Source organism: Oncorhynchus masou, chromosome 6 (genome assembly GCF_036934945.1).
Source record: "Oncorhynchus masou masou isolate Uvic2021 chromosome 6, UVic_Omas_1.1, whole genome shotgun sequence".
In the NCBI taxonomy this organism is placed as follows: domain Eukaryota; kingdom Metazoa; phylum Chordata; class Actinopteri; order Salmoniformes; family Salmonidae; genus Oncorhynchus; species Oncorhynchus masou.
This window is the reverse complement of record NC_088217.1, coordinates 64,026,282-64,046,813: the sequence shown is the minus strand read 5'-3', so window position 1 is coordinate 64,046,813 and position 20,532 is coordinate 64,026,282. Positions and strand designations below refer to the sequence as shown.

General features: G+C 39.0%; 1 protein-coding gene across 1 annotated transcript in view; it reads left to right on the top strand.

The window, feature by feature from the left end:
* LOC135541658 (protein phosphatase 1 regulatory subunit 1C-like) overlaps positions 1–20,532 on the top strand; it is a 38,061-nt gene that overhangs the window by 14,039 nt on the left and 3,490 nt on the right. Inside the window, exons 3-5 of the mRNA XM_064967977.1 lie at positions 13,172–13,212; positions 15,434–15,500; positions 20,259–20,486. Coding sequence (XP_064824049.1) covers positions 13,172–13,212; positions 15,434–15,500; positions 20,259–20,486 — 336 coding nt within the window. The remainder of the gene's footprint in view (positions 1–13,171; positions 13,213–15,433; positions 15,501–20,258; positions 20,487–20,532) is intronic.

The following is a 20,532-nucleotide window of genomic DNA, read 5'->3' as shown; positions in this document are numbered from 1 at the left end:
TAAACTGAGATATGACTAAGGAGTTAATCAGGGCAATTTTTCCATAAATAGACGGGCATTTACCTCTCCATGGTTGCAGGATCTTGTCTATTTTTACAGGAATTCTATTGAAATTCATTGTGGAGAGCATATTTGTTTATTTTGTGATATGAAAACCAATTATGTATACTTCACAATAATATTGTACACTTATCATAATTAGGTTTTAGTCCAGAGAGTACAGAAAAGTTATCTAGATCTTCAATGAGACATTGCTGGAATCTAGCTTACAGACTTAATATAAAATCATCGGTATTGGTATACATGTGTACAACCTTTGTTTTTAAGCCTTGGATTTCTAATCCTCTAATGTTATTGGATCTGATTTAAATAGCTAGAATTTTGATGGCCATAATGAATAGATAAGACGACAGCGGATACTCTTGTTTAACTCCTCTTGACAGTTCAAAACTCTCTGAGAAGTAGCCGTTATTGAATATTTTACACCTGGGGTTGCTATACATTATTTTTACCCATTACAGAAATTGAAAAATCCAGGCATTTATAAATAAAATCCAGTCTTACTTTATCAAATGCCTTTTCAAAATCCACTATGAATACCAGGCCTGGCTTCTTAGATGTTTCATGTTTCTATTATTTCTAGTAGTTGTCGTATATTATCTCCAATGTATCGTCCATGTAAAAAACCTGTCTCATCAGAATGTACAATACCTGGTAAAACCCTTTTAATTCTGAGTGCTATGCATTTCGCTAGTATTTTTTGCTTCACAACATTGAAGTGTCAGGGGCCACCAGTTTTTTAGATAGAATGTGTCTTTATATTTGCCATCTGGGTCTTGTTTTAATAATAGAGAAATCAGAAATTCCTGCTGAGTACCTGACTATCATTTCTATAGTAGTAACAATCTAACAGGCTGACTACACTGCTCGCGAGTGTTGCAAAATACATTTTGAAATCTATGTTATTTAATTATTGCACCCACACTGCTCGCATGTGCCAACGAGTGTCTGCGATGCCAAGGACTAAAATACAAGTCAGTTCTATTTCTGACAAAGTCCTGCCTCTCCCATCTCCTCTTTGGTTTATAGAAGCAGGTACAAACGCGCCATCTCCTCATTGGTTATACCCACGTGGGTGACTGAAAGTCGAACGAGGTCAGTGGTGGTAATGCACCTAATTTATGAAAGTTCCAATCGCAATATAAAGTCAAGAGAAGAAAATGCCTCGAAGGAGGAGAGATGACTAGAAACTAATCGGTTGACCGTTATATGTGTGGATTAATTGTCAGAGTAGAGGACCTTGTGCATTTCAGGAAAAATAACAACTCAATGTTTATATCCCAGGAAAAATTAGCTAGCAACAGCAAGGTGCCAGCAGCATACCACCCTGCATACCACTGCTGGCTTGCTTCTAAAGCCAAGCAGGGTTGGTCCTGGTCAGTCCCTGGATGAGAAACCAGATGCTGCTGGAAGTGGTGTTGGAGGGTCAATATGAGGCACTCTTTCCTCTGGTCTAAAAAATATCCAAATGCCCCAGGGCAGTGATTGGAGACACTGTCCTGTGTAGGCTGCTGTCTTTCGGATGGGACGTTAAACGGGTGTCCTGACTCTCTGAGGTCATTAAAGATCCCACAGCACTTATTGTAAGAGTAGGGGTGTTAACCCCGGTGTCCTGGCTAAACTCCCAATCTGGCCCTCAAACCATCGCGGTCACCTAATAATCCCCAGTTTTACAATTGGCTCATTCATCCCCCTCCTTTCCCCCTACTATTCCCCATTTCGTTGCTGTAAATGAGAATGTGTTCTCAGTCAACTTACCCGGTAAAATGAATGATACATAAAATATAAAAAATAAATTATATTCGACAACAGCCAGTGAAATTGCAGGGCGCCAAATTCAAAACAACAGAAATCCCATAACTAAAACTCCTCCAAAATACAAGTATTATCCACCATTTTAAAGATAAACTTCTTGTAAATCTAACCACAATGTCCGATTTCAAAAAGGCTTTACTTCGAAAGCACACCATGCGATTATGTTAGGTCAGCACCTAGTCACAAAAAACCATACAGCCATTTTTCCAGCCATAGAGAGGAGTCACAGAAAGCAGAAATAGAGATACAATTAATCACTAACCTTTGATGATCTTCGTCATAGGACTTCATGTTACACAATACATGTATGTTTTGTTCGATAAAGTTCATATTTATATCCAAAAATCTCAGTTTACATTGACACGTTATGGTCAGAAATCCATTGTCTCAAACAAACATCTGGTGAAAGTGTAGAGAGCCACATCAAATTACAGAAATACTCATCATAAACATTGATAAATGATACAAGTGTTAAACATACGAAAAAAGATAAACTTCTCCTTAATGGAACCGCTGTGTCAGATTTCAAAAAGGCTTTACGGAGAAAGCACACTTTGCAATTATGTTAGGTCTGCACCTAGCCACAGAAACACATACAGCCATTTTCCAGCCAAGGAGAGTGTCACAAAAGTCAGAAATAGCATTAAAATGAATCACTTACCTTTAATCTTCATCTGGTGGCACTCCCAGGTTTCCATGTTAGAAAATAAAGGTTTGTTTTGTTTACCTAATTTTTGTTTGCACGTTTTGTCCAGTAATCCGAATGCTTAAGGTGCGTGCCCCAAGTCCAGATGAAAAGTTTTAAAAAGTACAATAAAAGTTAGTAAAAACATGCCAAACGATGTTTGAAATCAATCCTCCGGTTGTTTGTGTCATACATAATCAATCATATTTCACCTGGATAAAAGCTTCGTCAATAGGAAAGGAGAAACAAGAAAGGCGCGTTCCCGATCAGGCGCATGGCTGATGAATGGAAATTTCCACTGAAAGTGCTGTATCTCCCTCATTTTTCAGAGTAAAACAATGCCTAAAACAATGACTAAAGACTGGCCACATGTAGTGGAAGCAATATAGACCATGAACTGGGTCCTAAGTCTTTGAATGTTGGATAGGCTTTCAATGGAAAAAACAGCCTTTCAAAATAATAGTACTTCCTGGTTGGATTTTCCTCAGGTTTTCGCCTGCCATATCAGTTCTGTTATACTCACAGACATTATGTTAACAGTTTTGGAAACTTTAGAGTGTTTTTATTCAAATCTACGAATTATATGCATATCCTATCTTCTGGGCCTGAGTAGCAGGCAGTTTAATTTGAGCACGCTTTTCATCCAAGATTCTATATGCTGTCCCCTACCCTAGTGAAGTTAATGCTTTTGACCTGTCCCCAAAATAATGTAATTGGTTCAGAGTTTGTTTTGATATTTTAAACTGCGTGTCGTGATCGCGTTTGGTGTGGGGGGACAAAATACATTTATGCACGATGGCCCACGCACGCAGTCGGTTTGGGTTCCGTGTAACAATGGTGCTTTTAATAAATTTAAAAAGGCTTGATATACCTCTATGCCATCAAGCCCTGGGGTTTTTCCAGATTGAAAGGATTTAATCGCCTGAAAAAGTTATTCCTCTGTAATTTGCCCTTGCACTGATCTTTCTGTACATTTGCTAATTTTCAATTTTTTATATTATATTGGAAAGAATTCCTTACCGTAATCTTCATTTACTATTTGTCAATGGATTTCCCTTGTTAGTCTTGTCTTTTTACCATAAACTATTGATGAATATTGAATTTAATGACCCCTGAAGGTACATTTAACTTCTTGAAACTCCCCATCCCGGATCCGGGTTTGTGACTAAAGCCTCAGGCTCATTAGCATAACGCAACGTTAACGATTTCTGAAAATCGCAAATAAAATGAAAATAATGCGTCTGCTCTCAAGCTTAGCCTTTTCTTAACAACACTGTCATCTCAGATTTTCAAAATATGCTTTTGAACCATAGAAATTGACTAATTTGTGTAAGAGTATGCAAAGCTAGCATAGCATTTCGAGTAGCATTTAGCACGCAACATTTTCACAAAAACCAGATAACCAAATAAATAAAATCATTTACCTTTGAAGAGCTTCTGATGTTGTCAATGAGGAGACTCTCAGTTACATACCAAATGCGCACATTGCGTCTGGCTACCGAAACGAACCGAAAATTCAGTCACCTACAACGTAAAACTTTTTCCGGATTAACTACATAATATCGACCGAAACATGGCAAACGTTGTTTGTAATCAATCAATTTGTTAATTGCTTTCTTTCACATATCTCTTCATTGATATATCGTTCGTGGAAGCTTGCTTTCCTCTCTTTCGGCGCAGGACACCGGGCGGACACCTGGTAAATGTGGTCTCTTATGGTCAATCTTCCAATGATCTGCCTACAAATACGTCACAATGCTGCAGACACCTTGGGGAAACGACAGAAAGGGCAGGCTCATTCCTCTCGCATTCACAGCCATATAAGGAGACAATGGAAAACAGATCAAAAATCCTGCTCATTTCCTGGATGCCGTCTCATCTTGGTTTTGCCTTACGTCTTACAGAAAATATCTTTAGTTTGGACCAGTGTTTTCTTTAAATCAATTATATGATGAGCATCTTTTTGTGACAAAAATTTAAAACGGGACGTTTTTCATTCAAAAATGAAGGCCCCATAGATTTAAAGGTATCCCAAACAATTAGGGGATTTGCTGAACCTATATTATACAGGAAAAATTTGGTTGTAAATAATATTGTCTTAGTTAAAAATAAGTTGTCCTCCAGTAAACTTTGAATAAATTTCCAATATTCACGTCCACTTGGAAAATCTAAGCGTTATGTGAATGCCAATTAGATGATGATCCGATCACATTCTGTCTTCTATTAAAACTTTTTTAACCTTTTGATGCAAGAGACAAAGACTCAAGAAAGTGGTCAAGACTTCTAGCTTGATTAAGTCTCCTCCATGTATATCTCACTAGGTCAGGGTTTTTTAGTTTCCAAATATCCACTATTTTAATGTGTCCATAATATTTGTGATTTCCTTAAGGGCACGGTGATGATAGTTTGTAGAGTGAATACCTTTAAGGTCCGTTGAGGTACTTAACGCTGTGTTATAGTATAGTAATGACCATTTTTGCCTGTAAATTCAATAAATTGGAATAAATGTTTTCGAAGAAGCATGGATCATCCTGATTTTGAACATATAGATAAATGAGCCAAATCTCTTTTTCGTCCACTTTAATATTCAAAAGTATCCATCTTCCTTGCGAATTATTCCCGACTATTTGCACATTCAGATCGAAATTTTTGTTAATTAATATCATCACACCTTTTGAGTTCCTTTGTCCATGACAGAAAATTATTTCACTAATCCCTTCCTTTTTCCATGCAACTTCATCTAAGGATGTGGAGTGAGTTTCCTGTAAACTGTACATGTTATATTCCTTTTCTTTTAGCCATGTAAAGACTGATAATATGTTTTGTAATCTGCTAAACAGTTACAATTATAACTGGCTATACTTATTTCACCCCTTAACATAACTAGATACTATACTCAGTCTAAATTGTCCATACTTAGTGTTTGTAAAGTTACTCCCATCAGAGGTATTATGACGGTCAAAACTAGTGCTTTCAAATGTCTGATATTTAGAATTCAAGAAATAGGTTCTAGCAATAATTGCTTTATTCCCTTGCCTGTTTGCCTGTGAGCCAATGCCACAGATGTTAGCAAATTGAGACAAGATATTATGTGTTTAGTAAATCTGAGTAGGTTGATGTGTATGATATTGGATGTGTGAGTGTGTGTACGATGTCTGTATAAGAGTAAGACTATAATGTGTGATGTCCAAATAAATAATAACTATGCCAATTTGCATGGTTGAGTGTCTGTGTGTAACATGTATTGGGTATAGCCTTGAAACTTTATCGGGATTGATGTCCTTTCCATGGGATGGTTGAGCTAACGTAGGCTAATGCGATTAGCATGAGGCTGTAAGTAACAAGACAATTTCCCAGTATATAGACATATCTGATTTTGGCTATTGTTTGATTTTGGCTATTGTTTGAGGAGAGTGCACAATTTTTAACATGAAAAGTTATTAACAAAGAAATTAGGCACATTTGGGCAGTCTTGATTAACAAATTTGACCAGAAATGCAATGGTTAGTTGGATCAGTCAAAAACTTTGCACATGCACTGGTTCCATCTAGTGGCCAACATCTAAATTGCACCTGGGCTAGAATAATACATTTTGGGCTTTCTGTTTAGCTGGCTTGTCAGTTCAAATAATGACCATATTATCTTAAATTTAGCTCATTTGTCTTCATTATTAAAGGAAAATAAACTCACATCAAGATCAGTATTTTAAAGTTAATGGCGAGCCAATTACAGAAATTATCTTATGGTTGTGAGTCTGACAAAATAAAAACATGGCATTCTACCGGAGAATTTTAGAACGTGGACACTTTCTCATTGGCCCAATGTTATATCCTAATTTCACTTTGGTGCAGATAATGTTCTTCACATTACCGTCTCTGGTAAACACATATTATAACAAATAATATCAAAGTGTATTTGTCACATGCACAATATACAGATGTTGTAGTGAAATCTTCACTTGCAAAGACAAGTATTTTGTTTAGGCATGTAGCTAGCTAGGTAGCTAAACAATTAACCATAATCCCAACTCATAACGTTACTACTTTGCATGAATCTGCAGGTAGCTAACCAACCAGGTTCAATGTTAGTTAGTTAGCTAAGATTAGGTTATAACTAGCAATGCAAATGGCTCTGAGATACAAATAATATTACTATACAGATCATACAAGTAAAGTTAGCTAGTTAGCTAACAGTTCGCTTTAACTTGAAATGAAAATGACTTTCTGACAAAATTAGAAATGTATAATATTTGAAAATGTAGCCGTATACATGGATGAACGCTTCTCTCTCTCTCTGTCACAGATGCCTGGTTGCCCTTAGTTTGAAGATGTAATCCGGAGGCAGGTGTTTTAGGCAACAGCCTTTTGCATGTTCTCTTTCGACTCCGTCTGCATATTTGCAATCAAACGCCAGAATTATCTCCATCTCCTTAGCTATCATACTCTAATTCCGCCGGCATTCCACTGATTTCAAAACTCAGTGCTCCAGAAAGTGGAGAACAACACTTTTGCAATTCGAATACATGATTAATTAAAGAAAATACATGTTAGAAAGGATTACCTACACATACTGAACACCTCCTGTTATTGACAGAAGCGTGCTACATGGCAGACCAATCCGAACTCATCTCTCGGCATTGATCCATTAAATCAAATCAAATGTTTATTTGTCACGTGCGCCGAATACAACACCTTACTGTGAAAAAGGTATCAGGTTTCATTATCTCAGTCAATCATGGCTAGCGGGAAGGTTCCTGTCTTTTCCCGTGCCTAAACCAACTAGGCTCATAATTTAAAAATGTTACTCGTATTTACAGATGGCATGCAAGTTATTATGGCACATGAAAGTTCACATGTTCCAGAATTAATTTCTGTCACATTTTTCCAGTTCTGTTTCTGTTACTTTGATTCTTTTTCCTGAACTGGTTCCAACCTCTGGTTAGGACCCCCTGTCTTTTTTATTTTACCATTTAACTAGGCAAGTCAGTTAAGAACAAATTCTTATTTTCAATGACGGCCTAGGAACAGTGGGTTAACTGCCTGTTCAGGGGCAGAACAACAGATTTGTACCTTGTCAGCTCGGGGGTTTGAACTTAGCCCAACGCACTAACCACTAGGCTACCCTGCAGCCCGTCTTATCCAAAGCTGTTTTCAAATAGAGGTAGCTCGTTGTCAGGTTGCTGATTCTCTCCTGCCAGATGACATGTCACTGTTAATTCCAGAAATACCAGGGTGGATTCTTAACCGTCATGTGTTTCCTGGACTTACAGTAGTGGACCTGTATCCCTTTCGAGATGGTAAAGATCATTGTGCCGCAACTAGCAAACGAACATGAATTTGTTTATATGATTTCATAGCCATTTCAATCTTGCATGAATTTATTACATTTCATTTTGGTGCTGCTGTTGAGTCACCGGCTTCATTAATATGTGCATTGACAACGTCGTCCCTACAGTGACTGTACGTACATACTCCAACCAGAAGCCATGGATTCCAGCCCACTGCAAACAGACGTCAATTCAATGTCTATTCCAAGTTGGTTTAACATAATTTAGTTGAAATGAAGTGGAAACAACATTTATTCAACCAGTGCGTTCCCAGTGGAGGACGCCGAAAAGCATTCCTCATGAAGCTTGTTGGGAGAATGCCAAGAGTGTGCAAAGCTGTCATCAAGGCAAAGGGTGGCTAATTTGAAGAATCTCCTTTGTATTTTGATTTATTTAAGTATTTTGGTTGCTACATGATTCCATGTGTTATTTCATTGTTTTGATGTCTTCACTATTATTATACAATGTAATACAAATCAAGAAAAACCCTTGAATGAGTAGGTGTGTCCAAACTTTTTACTGGTACTGTATATACATCACATCCGGAAGGTATTCAGACCCCTTGACATTTCCACATTTAGTTACGTTACAGCCTTATTCTAAAATGGATTAAATCATTTTTCCCCCTCACAATACCCCATAATGACAAAGCAAAAACAGGTTTTTAGAAATGTTTGCAAATGTATTAAAACAAAAAAAAAGAAATATCACACTTATGTAAGTATTCAGTCCCTTTACTCAGTACTTAAAAACAAAATTAAGGGGTGGATCAGCTTAATATTGCGAAAAGAATATTGGTTCCATCAATGTAATTGTCTGCATCATTTCGAATCCCCCATATATTTTTTGGGTAAATATATATATCCTTACACACATGCATACATATACACATATATACATACACATACCTATATAGACATCCATACGTTTTTTAAAGAATATACCTTTATTATTATTCCCCCTCAAACCCTACCACCGATCCCCCAAATGGACTAAACTAATAAACACTTTGGCTTTTACCTTCAATTTATACATCTTATACACATTTTACATACACAGTCTATTTTACAATAGTTATTTTTTGTTTGTTTTTAGTCCTTCCTCTATTTATGATGTCCATCCAGTTTGATTTCTATTTGGAACTGTGCTATTTCACAAAAGTTCTGAACATATATACATTTTACAGACCCCGTATGTTTTCCATGTTTTATTTTGCTATTAGTCCCACCCTTCAACTCCATTCAACCTCTCCCATCTATCTCTCAACATCATCCATTTTGGATTTCTATTTGCCATATATTTTTCAACTGTGCTGTGATGCTTCACAAACGAATTGAACCTTTCTATTCTCATAGCTTCTTCAGATTGTAAATTATCTGCAGAGCTGGGAAGATTGTATCCTCCATATATATAGCATTCTATTACTTGCAAGAATTTTGTATAGTAATTTAAATTGAAATATTAGAAGTTTTGCATCCGGCGCTGTATTGCGTATCAATTAATAAATCATGTGCCATGGAATGGGTACATTGACAATCTCTTCCCAACTATTTTGCAATTTATATGGCACAGCTGTCAGTTTTTTGGTCCTTAAATGAAATTGAAATGTTTTTATTTATCACACTTTTCTTTAACCATTTATGTTCTTTAATACAGGGCCAACATACAAGTTCATTACTTTATCCCTTTCTACTTGCCTCTTCCATTTTTGTGGTGATGCTGTAATTAATTGGTTGTAATTTTAGGTAGAGCAGACATTTCCATATGTCTGTGTTAGCTGCATGTGTGACATAACTCCACCAGTCCTATTTATGATATCATTCACAAAAATTATAGTTCTTTAAAAATGTATTTTAAAAAAACAGGTTTTTCTTATCAATTAGTAGATTTGAATTTAACCACAATATTTGTTGTATTATTCGTTTTCAGGTGGATTAAACTGAAATTGCAGCCAACTCTCTAAGGCTTATTTAAAAAATAAAGATATTTTGGAGATGATTTCCTTTTCAAACAATCGAAAGTGGGCCAGTGTAATTTGAATAAAGGGGAAAAGGCCCTTCTTGAACATAGGATGAGACATTCATACCAATTTACTAGAGAACCAGTTTGGATTTAAGTTTAACTTTTGAATGATGCCTTTTGAACTGATGCCTTTAGTGAGATGTCTAATGCTTTAATATTGAATCATTGCTGCCCTCTGAATTCATATTCATTATATAAATAGGCCCTTTTAATTTAATCTGGCTTGCCATTCCAAATCAAATTGAATATTTTATGTTCACATAATTTAAAAAGCAGGTCACTAGGTGTAGGCAAAACCATAAACAAATAGGTTAACTGTGATATGACTAAAGAGTTAATCAGGGTGATTTTTCCACAAATAGACCGGTATTTTCCTTTCCATGGTAGCAAGATCTTATCTATTTTTGATAACTTTCTATAAATATTTATTGGAGAGAGATAATTTCTTTATTTTGGAATTTGTATACCGAGTATGTCCACATCTCCATCAGACCATTTTGTTGGTAAACTACATGTTAATTTAAAATTTGCATTTTTTTTGTGATCCAATACATTATCATAATTTGGTTTTAATCCAGAGAGAATAGCAAAAGTATCTAGATCACCTATGAGGCCGTGAAGAGATTCTAATTGTGGTTTTAAAAGAAAACATGAATCATCTGCCGTACAATGACACATTAGTTTTAAACAACGGATTTCCAATCCCTTAATATTATTGTTTGATCTAATCTTAACAGCTAACATTTCGATGGCAATAATAAATAGATATGCCGTTAGTGGACAACCTTGTTTTACTCCTCTAGAGAGTTTCAAACTTTCTGAGATGTAGCCATTATTTACTATTTTACACCTAGGGTTACTATACATAACTTTAACCCATGTTATAAGAGATTCCCCAAAATTGAAATATTCTCGGCATTTATATATAAACTCCAGTCGTACTTTATCAAAAGCCTTTTCAAAATCAGCAATGAAAACCAGGCCTGGTGTCCCCGATATTTCATAGTATTCTATTGTTTCCAGTACTTGTCTTATATTATCTCCAATGTATCGTCCATGTAAAAAAAACTGGCGGATTAGGATGAATAATATCTGACAATACTTTTTAAATTCTATGCGCCAAGCATTTTGCTAGGATTTTTACATCACAACACTGAAGTGTAAGAGGTCTCCACTTTTTTAAATGGTCTGGACCTTTAAAAATACCACTTGGGTCCTGTTTCAGTAATAATGATATCAGACCTTATTGTTGCGTGTTTGATAATCTACCATTTATATAGGAGTGGTTAAAACATGCTAATAATGGTCATTTGAGTATATCAACAAAAGTTTTGTATACTTCCACTGGTATGCCATCCAGCTCTGGAGTTTTCCCATCCTTAACCTGTACTTTAACCTGCCCCAATTGCATCAAGCAGTTCCTCCTCTGTAATTTGGCCTTCACATGAGTCTTTCTGTACAGATGTTAATTTTTCAATATTATTAGGAAAAAAAATCCATACCATTAGTTTCAGTTAGTGGAGATGGAGGAGCCTGAAATTAAAACATATTCTTAAAGTACTTTACTTCTTCTTTCAAAATATAATTTGGTGAATCATGTGTGACTCCATCATTTGTAACAAGTTTTAATACATTGTTTTGGTAGCATTTCTATATTGAAGATTGAAAAAGAATTTGGTGCATTTTCCCCCATATTCCCTCCAGTTCGCTTTATTTTAATTTTATATTATTTATATTTTTATTACACTGGATCTTTTTGAATAAGTTAATCCATTTATTTTTGTTTTTCCTCTAACTTATTCTGTGCCTCTGTGGTACCGTTTTTATTGCCATCTAACTTTACTGTCAGTCCTTCAATTTCCTTTGTTGATATGGACTCTTTTGATTTAAATTGCTTTTGTTTTATTGATGAGTACTGAATTGCATGACCTCTAAAGACATACTTAAAAGTGTCCCATACAATAAAGGGATCTGCTGTACCTATGTTATTTTTTATTTAACCTTTATTCAACAAATCATGTCAGTTAAGAACAAATTCTTATTTTCAATGACGGCCTAGGAACAGTGGTTTAACTACCTGTTCAGGGGAAGAACGACAGATTTGTACCTTGTCAGCTTGGGGATTTGAACTTGCAACCTTTTGGCTACTAGTCCAACTCTCTAACCACTAGGCCACCCTGCTGCCCCTGAAAAAGGTGCCTGTAAAAGGTGCCTTTAGGTGCCTGTATGTGTGCCTTTTATGTGCCTTTTACTGAGGAGCGGCATCTGTATGGCCACTCTACCATAAAGGCCTGATTGGTGTAGTGCTGCACTGATGGTTGACCTTCTGAAAAGTTCTCCCATCTTCACAGAGGAATTCTTGAGCTCTGTCAGAGTGACCATCGGGTTCTTGTTCACCTCCCTGACCAAGGCCCTTTTCCCATTAATGCTAATTTTGGCCGGGCATCTCTAGAAAGAGTCTTGGTGGTTCTAAACTTCTTCCATTTCAGAATGAAGAACTGTGATGTTTGGGACCTTCAATGCTGCAAACATTTTTTGGTATCCTTCCTCAGATCGGTGCCTCGACACAATCCTGTCTCTGAGCTCCATGGACAATTCCTTCGACCTCATGGTTTGGTTTTTGCTCTGACATACACTTTCAGCTTTGGGACCTTGTATAGACAGGTGTGTGCCTTCCCTGTCCGGTCAATTTAATTTAACACAGGTGGACTCCACTCAAGTTGTAGGATTATCTCAAGGAGGATCAATGGAAACAGGATGCACCTGAGCTCAATTTCGAGTCTCATAGCAAAGGGTTGAATTAAATACTTATGTAAATAAGATATTTCTGTTTTTTATTTTTAATACATTTGCAAACATTCTGAAATCCTGTTTTCGCTTTGTCATTATGGGGTATTGTGTGTAGATAGTTGAGATTTTTTTTTTTGAATGAGGCTGTAACTTAACAAAATCTGGAACAAGTCAAGGGATCTGAATACTTTCCGAATGCACTGTGTATATTATATTATGTTATATTGTATACTTCTTGATCAAGGGTGTAAATAATTTTGTAGGTGATTGCATGTGCAAAAATTTTATTCTCAATGCTGTAGACATTTCTAGAATGCTTCATGCATGTTTAGAATGAAATGGAATCTATTTGTGACCTCTGGGCTGGAATACAACTTACATTGGTAAGATTCCCTTTTCACATATATGTAATTGAAAACTGTATGCCCACCTCCTTTTCCAAATCAGTGTGCTTGTTTCCCTTTTTCTTCTAGAAGCAGATGAGAAGCTGACAACAAGCAGCAGTATGGAAGATGTAAGTAAAGATATATGTACAACTTTATTTGGTGTGGGGTAAGTTGGCCCTAGACACTGATCTTCGGTCAGTTCTTAATTTTTGCCACTGGTGGTTAAGGTTAGGGTTCGGAGAGGGGAAGCTGATCCTAGTTAAACTCAGCAAAAAAATAAATGTCCTCTTGCAGTCAGCTGCGTTTATTTTCAGCAAACTTAACATGTGTAAATATTTGTATGAACATAACAAGATTCAACAACTGAGACATAAACTGAACAAGTTCCACAGACATGTGACTAACAGAAATGGAATAATGGGTCCCTGAACAAAGGGGGGGGGTCAAAATCAAAAGTAACAGTCAGTATCTGGTGTGGCCACTTGCTGCATTAAGTACTGCAGTGCATCTCCTCCTCACAGACTGCACCAGATTTGCCAGTTCTTGCTGTGAGATGTTACTCAACTCTTCCACCAAGGACATTTCTGGGGGGAAGGGCCCTACTAGCCCTCACCCTCACATCCAACAGGTCCCAGACGTGCTCAATGGGATTGAGATCCGGGCTCTTCGCTGGCCAAGGCAGAACACTGACATTCCTGTCTTGCAGGAAATCATGCACAGAACGAGCAGAATGGCTGGTGGCATTGTCATGCTGGAGGGTCATGTCAGGATGAGCATGCAGGAAAGGTACGACATGAGGGAGGAGGATGTACCCTATAACGCACAACGTAAAGATTTCCTACAATGACAACAAGCTCAGTCCGATGATGCTGTAACACACCGTGACGGACCCTCCACATCCAAATCGTTCCCGCTCCAGAGTATAGGCCTCGGTGTAACACTCATTCCTTCGACCATGAACACGAATCTGACCATCACCCCTGGTGAGCGACTCGTCAGTGAAGAGCACTTTTTGCCAGTCCTGTCTGGTCCAGCTCCAGTGGGTTTGTGCCCATAGGCGGTGTTGTTGCCGGTGATGTCTGGTGAGGACCTGCCTTACAACAGGCCTACCAGCCCTCAGTCCAGGCTCTCTCAGCCTATTGCGGACAGTCGGAGCACTGATGGAGGGATTGTGGTTTCCTGGTGTAACTTGGGCAGTTGTTGTTGCCATCCTGTACCTGTGCCGCAGGTGTGATGTTCAGATGTACCGATCCTGTACAGGTGTTGTTACACGTGGTCTGCCACTGTGAGGATGATCAGCTGTCCATCCTGTCTCCCTGTAGTGCAGTCTTGGGCATCTCACAGTACAGACGTTGCCGTTTATTGCCCTGGACACATCTGCAGTCCTCATGCCTCCTTGCAGCATGCCTAAGGCACATTCATGCAGATGAGCAGGGACTCTGGGCATCTTTCTTTCGGTGTTTTTCAGAGTCAGTAGAAAAGCCTCCTTAGTGTCCTAAGTTTACATAACTGTGACCTTAATTGCCTACCTTCTGTAAGCTGTTGGTGTCTTATCAACCGTTACACAGGTGCATGTTCATTAACTGTTTATGGTTCATTGAACAAGCATGGGAAACAGTGTTTAAGTCCTTTACAATGAAGATCTGCAAAGTTATATGGATTTTTACTAATTATCTTTGAAAGACAGGGTCCTGAAAAATGGACGTTTATGTACCTTGGGAAACTTCACCCTGGACTATTGTCTGAATGTAGGGGGAGGACTCTGACTGTTACCATCATCTACGACATTCACACCCAATCCCAAACTGATTTCTAACAACTAGCCCCTAACCCCCTAGGTACTTGTTTATATCTTTCAGGATTGGAGAGGTGTAAACATAAACAACATGGCCAAAATGTCAAGACTATCATGGCAGCAAAGTTTAACAATTACCATATTGCTTACACCAATTCAATCCTTCTAGATCTACATGCAACGCAGAGTGGTAAGGCCTATGGGTTAGATTGGGATTGGAGGCTATCGTCAGGCGCCAGGGCTCCCTTTTTGCAGGTCTTTACCAATGTGACATGCTGTGGAATATTGCCATGAGAAACCTTCTGATTCATGAACAATTTTTGTTGACCATTGTGTTATTGTTTATGTTGTGTAATACTAGAGTCTGATAGACTTCCTTCTCCTAGACATCATTTCAGTAGTCCTCTGGGAGGTTCTTTTATAAAGGCACATGGTTTCTTGCGAGGTTATTTTATGGAAGCACGTCTCACCCGGTACATTTGATTATTGTCATCTTGAAATAGCTGGAGTGAAACTAGATCTTTTTATTTGGTTTACTCCTCTCTTCCCATCAGCTCCAGGGTGCAGATTTGTCTCCAGCACAGAGGAAGCAGAGCGCCTTCATTCCGCCAACTGTTAAAGGTACCACCATAATGCCCACCTCCCATCAGCCATTTCATGAGTACTCTAATATTTTCTACTAGATACACACCAGAACAGGAGTATGAGGGTATTCATTCTAAAAATGCAATATATTTTTTTAGGGGGAGGGCAATTGCAGCAATTCGACCATGAAGGCCTGATTCACGCAGTCTCCTCTGTTCAATTAATGTTGAGATGTGTCTTTTACTTGAACTCTGTGACGCATTGATCTGTGCTGCAATCTGAGGTGCAGTTAACACTAATGAACTCATCCTCTGCAGCAGAGGTAACTCTGTGTCTTCCTTTCCTGTGGCGGTCCTCATGAGAGCCAGTTTCAGCATAGCGCTTGATGGGTTTTGCGACTGCTTTCAGTCGTATTGACTGACCTTCATGTCTTTAAGTTATGATAGACTGTAATTTCTCTTTGCTTATTTGAGCTGTTCTTGCCATAATATGGACTTGGTATTTTACGAAATAGGGCAACCCTCTGTATACCACTCCTACCTTGTCACAACACAACTGATTGGCTCAAATGTATTAAGAAGGAAATAAATTAAAACAAATTAACTTTTAACAAGGCCCACCTGTTAATTGAAATGCATTCCAGGTAACTACCTCATGGAGCTGGTTGAGAGAATGCCAAGAAGGCTAATTTGAAAAATCTCAAATATAAAATATATTTAGATTCTTTTAACTTTTTTGGTTACTACATGATTCCATAAGTGTTATTTCATAGTTTTGATGTCTTCACTATTACTCTACAATGTTGAGAATAGTAAAAATAAAGAAAAATACCTGAATGAGTAGGTGTGTCCAAACTTTTGACTGGTACTGTATATATTATTACTATTACTATTATGTTACACACACACACACACACACACACACACACACATGCAATACCTATAATTTATTTGATGTTGGAGGTCATGCTGATTACATAATTGTAATAGAATACAATAAATCATCTTTATAATAAATCATGCTCTATACTCTAGAACTGATGAACTTAAACTACATGGATTGGACCATAGTCTCTTGCAAGTCCCACAAATGCGGAGGCAGTGTGTGAAATAACACAATTCATATAAACAGGACAGAAATACCATTGGACTCAAATGAACCATCTTCTGCAGAGCCATTACCTCAGCTGTGAAGCAAAGAGGAATGTGGGTGTTTTTTCAAAGAGGTAGGGGGTGAGCGCTAGGATCTCCATGCTGACTCACTTTAACAGAGCAGCTCATTCCTGGAATAGTTGTGCTGCTTAACGCTAAATACGTCTTTATCTCTGTTATTGATCCAGCCAGAGTGGGCATGCAGTAAATGGCTGCAAATGGACTGGTGGTGCACGCCCAAGGCTGAGTTGTGTGCAGGCACTTAGCTAGCTACCTTGAGCCGCTCTGTAACAGAGCTGTAATGGACTTCCAGTTGCTCTGCTACTGCAGGCATATCAAGTGCTTGAGCATCAGTTAATTACAAATACTTTTCTGTTCAATGCAATGGACACAGATTTAAATTGTTCATGATGAGTATTGTAGCAATGTGTCAGGGAATGTGGTGTCTTGGATGATTAGTCAGTTGAACCAAATAGTGGAATATGTTGTATTGTTATTATTTCACCTTTATTTAAGCAGGTAGGCCAGTTGAGAACAAGTTCTCATTTACAACTGCGACCTGGCCAGGATGAAGCAAAGCAGTGCGACAAAAAACAACAGCACAGAGTTTCACATGAGATAAACAAAAGTACATTCAATAACAATAGAAAAAGCTATATATAGTGTGTGCAAATGGAGTAAGGAGGTAAGGCAAATAATAGGCCATAGTAGCGAAGTAATTACTATTTAGCAAATTAACACTGGAGTGATAGATGTGCAGATGATGATGTGCAAGTAGAAATACTGGTGTGCAAAAGAGCAAAATAAAGTAAATAAAAACAATATGTGGATGGAGGTAGGTCGTTGGATGGGCTGTTTACAGATGAGCTATGTACAGATGCAGTGATCGGTGAGCTGCTCAGATATCTGATGCTTAAAGTTAGTGAGGGAGAAATAAGTCTCCAACTTCAGCGATTTTTGCAATTAGTTCAGGTCATTGGCAGCAGAGAACTGGAAGAAAAGGTGGCCAAAGAGGTGTTGGCTTTGGGGATGACCAGTGAGATATACCTGTTAGAGCACGTGCTATGGGTGGGTGTTGTTATGATGACCAGTAAGCTAAAATAAGGTAGAGCTTTACCTAGCGAAGACTTATAGATGACCTGGAGCGAGTGGGTCTGGCAACGAATATGTAGCGAGGGCCAGCTGACGAGAGCATACAGGTCGCAGTGGTGGGTGGTATGTGGGGCTTTGGTGACAAAACGGATGGCACTGTGACTGGACTGCATCCAGTTTTCTGAGTAGAGTGTTGGAGGCTATTTTGTAAATGACATCGCCGAAGTCGAGGATCGGTAGGATAGTCAGTTTTACGAGGGTATGTTTGGCATCATGAGTGAAGGAGGCTTTGTTGCGAAATAGGAAGCCGATTCTATATTTAATTTTGGATTGGAGATACTTAATAAGAGTCTGGAAGGAGAGTTTACAGTCTAGCCAGACACCTAGGTATTTGTAGTTGTCCACATAGTCAGAACTGTCCAGAGTAGTGATATTAGTCGGGTGAACAGGTGCGGGAAGCGATCGGTTGAAGAGCATGCATTTAGTTTTACTAGCATTTAAGAGCAGTTGGAGGCCACGGAAGGAGTGTTGTATGGGAATGAAGCTCATTTAGAGGTTTGTTAACACAGTATCCAAAGAAGGGCCAGATGTATACAGAATGGTGTCGTCTGTGTAGAGGTGGATCAAGGAATCACCCGCCCGCCCGCACCCGCAAGAAGAGTGACATCATTGATATGTCCAGAGAAAAGAGTCAGCCTGAGAATTGAATCCTGTGGTACCCCTATAGAGACTGCCAGAGGTCCGGACAACAGGCCCTCCAATTTGACATCCTGAGAAGTAGTTGGTGAACCAAGCGAGGCAGACATTTGAGAAACCCTAGGCTGTTGAGTCAGACGATAAGAATACGGTGATTGACAAAGTCAAAAGCCTCGGCCCAGTCGATGAAGAGGGCTGCACAGCACTGTCTTTTATTGATGGCAGTTATGATATCGTTTAGTACCTTGAGCGTGGCTGGTGTGCACCCGTGACCAGCTCGGAATCCGGATTACAGAACGGAGAAGGTACGGTGGGATTCGATATGGCCAGTGATCTGTTTGTTAACTTGGCTTTCGAATGGCAGGGCAGGATGGATATAGGTCTGTAACAGTTTGGGTCTACAGTGTCTCCCCCTTTGAAGAGGGGGATGACCGTGGCAGCTTTCCAATCTTTAGGAATCTTGGATGATACGAAAGAGAGTTTGAACAGACTAGTAATAAGGGTTGCAACAATGGCGGCCGATAATTTTTAGAAAGAGAGGGTCCAGAATGTCTAGCACAGCTGATTTGTACGGGTCCAGGTTTTGTAGCTCTTTCAGAACATCTGCTATCTGGATTTGGGTGAAGGAGAAGCTGTGGAGGCTTGGGCAAGAAGCTGCAGGGGGTGCGGAGCTGTTGGCCGGGGTTGGGGTAGCCAGGAGGAAAGCATGGCCAGCTGTAGAGAAATGCTTAATGAAATTCTTGATTATCGTGGATTTATTGGTGGTGACAGTGTTACCTAGCCTCAGTAAAGTGGGCAGCTGAGAGGAGGTGCTCTTACTCTCCATGCATTTTACAGTGTCCAAAAACGTTTTGGAGTTAGAGCTTCAGGATGCAAATTACTGTTTGAAAAAGCCTTTGCTTTCCTAACTAGCTGTGTGTATTGGTTCCTGACTTCCCTGAAAAGTTGCATATCGCGGGGACTATTCGATGCTAGTGCAGTTCTACACCGAATGTTTTTATGCTGGTCGAGGGAAGTCAGGTCTGGAGTGAACCAAGGGCTATATCTGTTTTTAGTTCTACAATTTTTGAAAGGGGCATGCTTATTTAAGATGGTGAGGAAATTACTTTTAAAGAACAACCGGGCATCCTCGACTGACGGAATAAGGTGAATATCCTTCCAAGAAACCCGGGCCAAGTTGATTAGAAAGGCCTGTGCGCAGAAGTGTTTTAGGGAGCGTTTGACAGTGACCCATAAAGGATGCAGGCAATGAGGAAGTGATCGCTGAGATCCTGATTGAAAACAGCAGAGGTGTGTTTGGAGGGCAAGTTGGTCAGGATAATATCTATGAGGTTTCCCGTGTTTACGGATTTAGGGTTGTACCTGGTGGGTTCCTTGACATTTTGTATGAGATTGAGGGCATCTAGTTTAGATTGTTGGACTGCCGGGGTGTTAAGCATATCCCAGTTTAGTTTACCTAGTAGAACGAACTCTGATTATAGATGGGGGGAAATCAATTCACATATGGTGTCCAGGGAAGAGCTGGGAGCAGAGTGGGGTCTATGACAGGCTGTAACAGTGAGCGACTTATTTCTGGAGAGATTCATTATTTCAATTAGAAGTTTGAACGGTTGGGCATAGATTTGGAAAGTATCATGTAATGGTGTGTGCGTTTCTCATATGGCTCATTCCTCTGATACTTCTCTGTTGCCATCACATTATTAATGTGTTAGTAGTTTATCTCCTTGGTTCAGTTTCAAAGACCCCTCAAACATCCACATTAGCACATTATTATTAATGAATGTTTAAAATGTATTAGCTCAGCTGTCAGCTTCCCACCATAGGCGATGCTTCTGTGTTCCCCTGTCGAGTTCAGAGCTACAGATGGTGATGGACCAAAACTTTCAGAAACCGGAACATCTGGAAGAGGGCCTCTGTGAAAACATTGACCAGCTCAACCCAATCACAGCCCAGCACTATGGCAATACTGCCCAACAGGCTAATCATAACGGGCCTGATGAGCCAAATGGCAATGAGCTGTATGCCAATCATCGACTGCTAGCCAATGGGGGCCTCCCAGTCGCAGACAGCAACTGTACTGGGGGTAAGTGTGGCTCAGTGTTTTCTGCTGTCCCACCTCACCTTAAAAA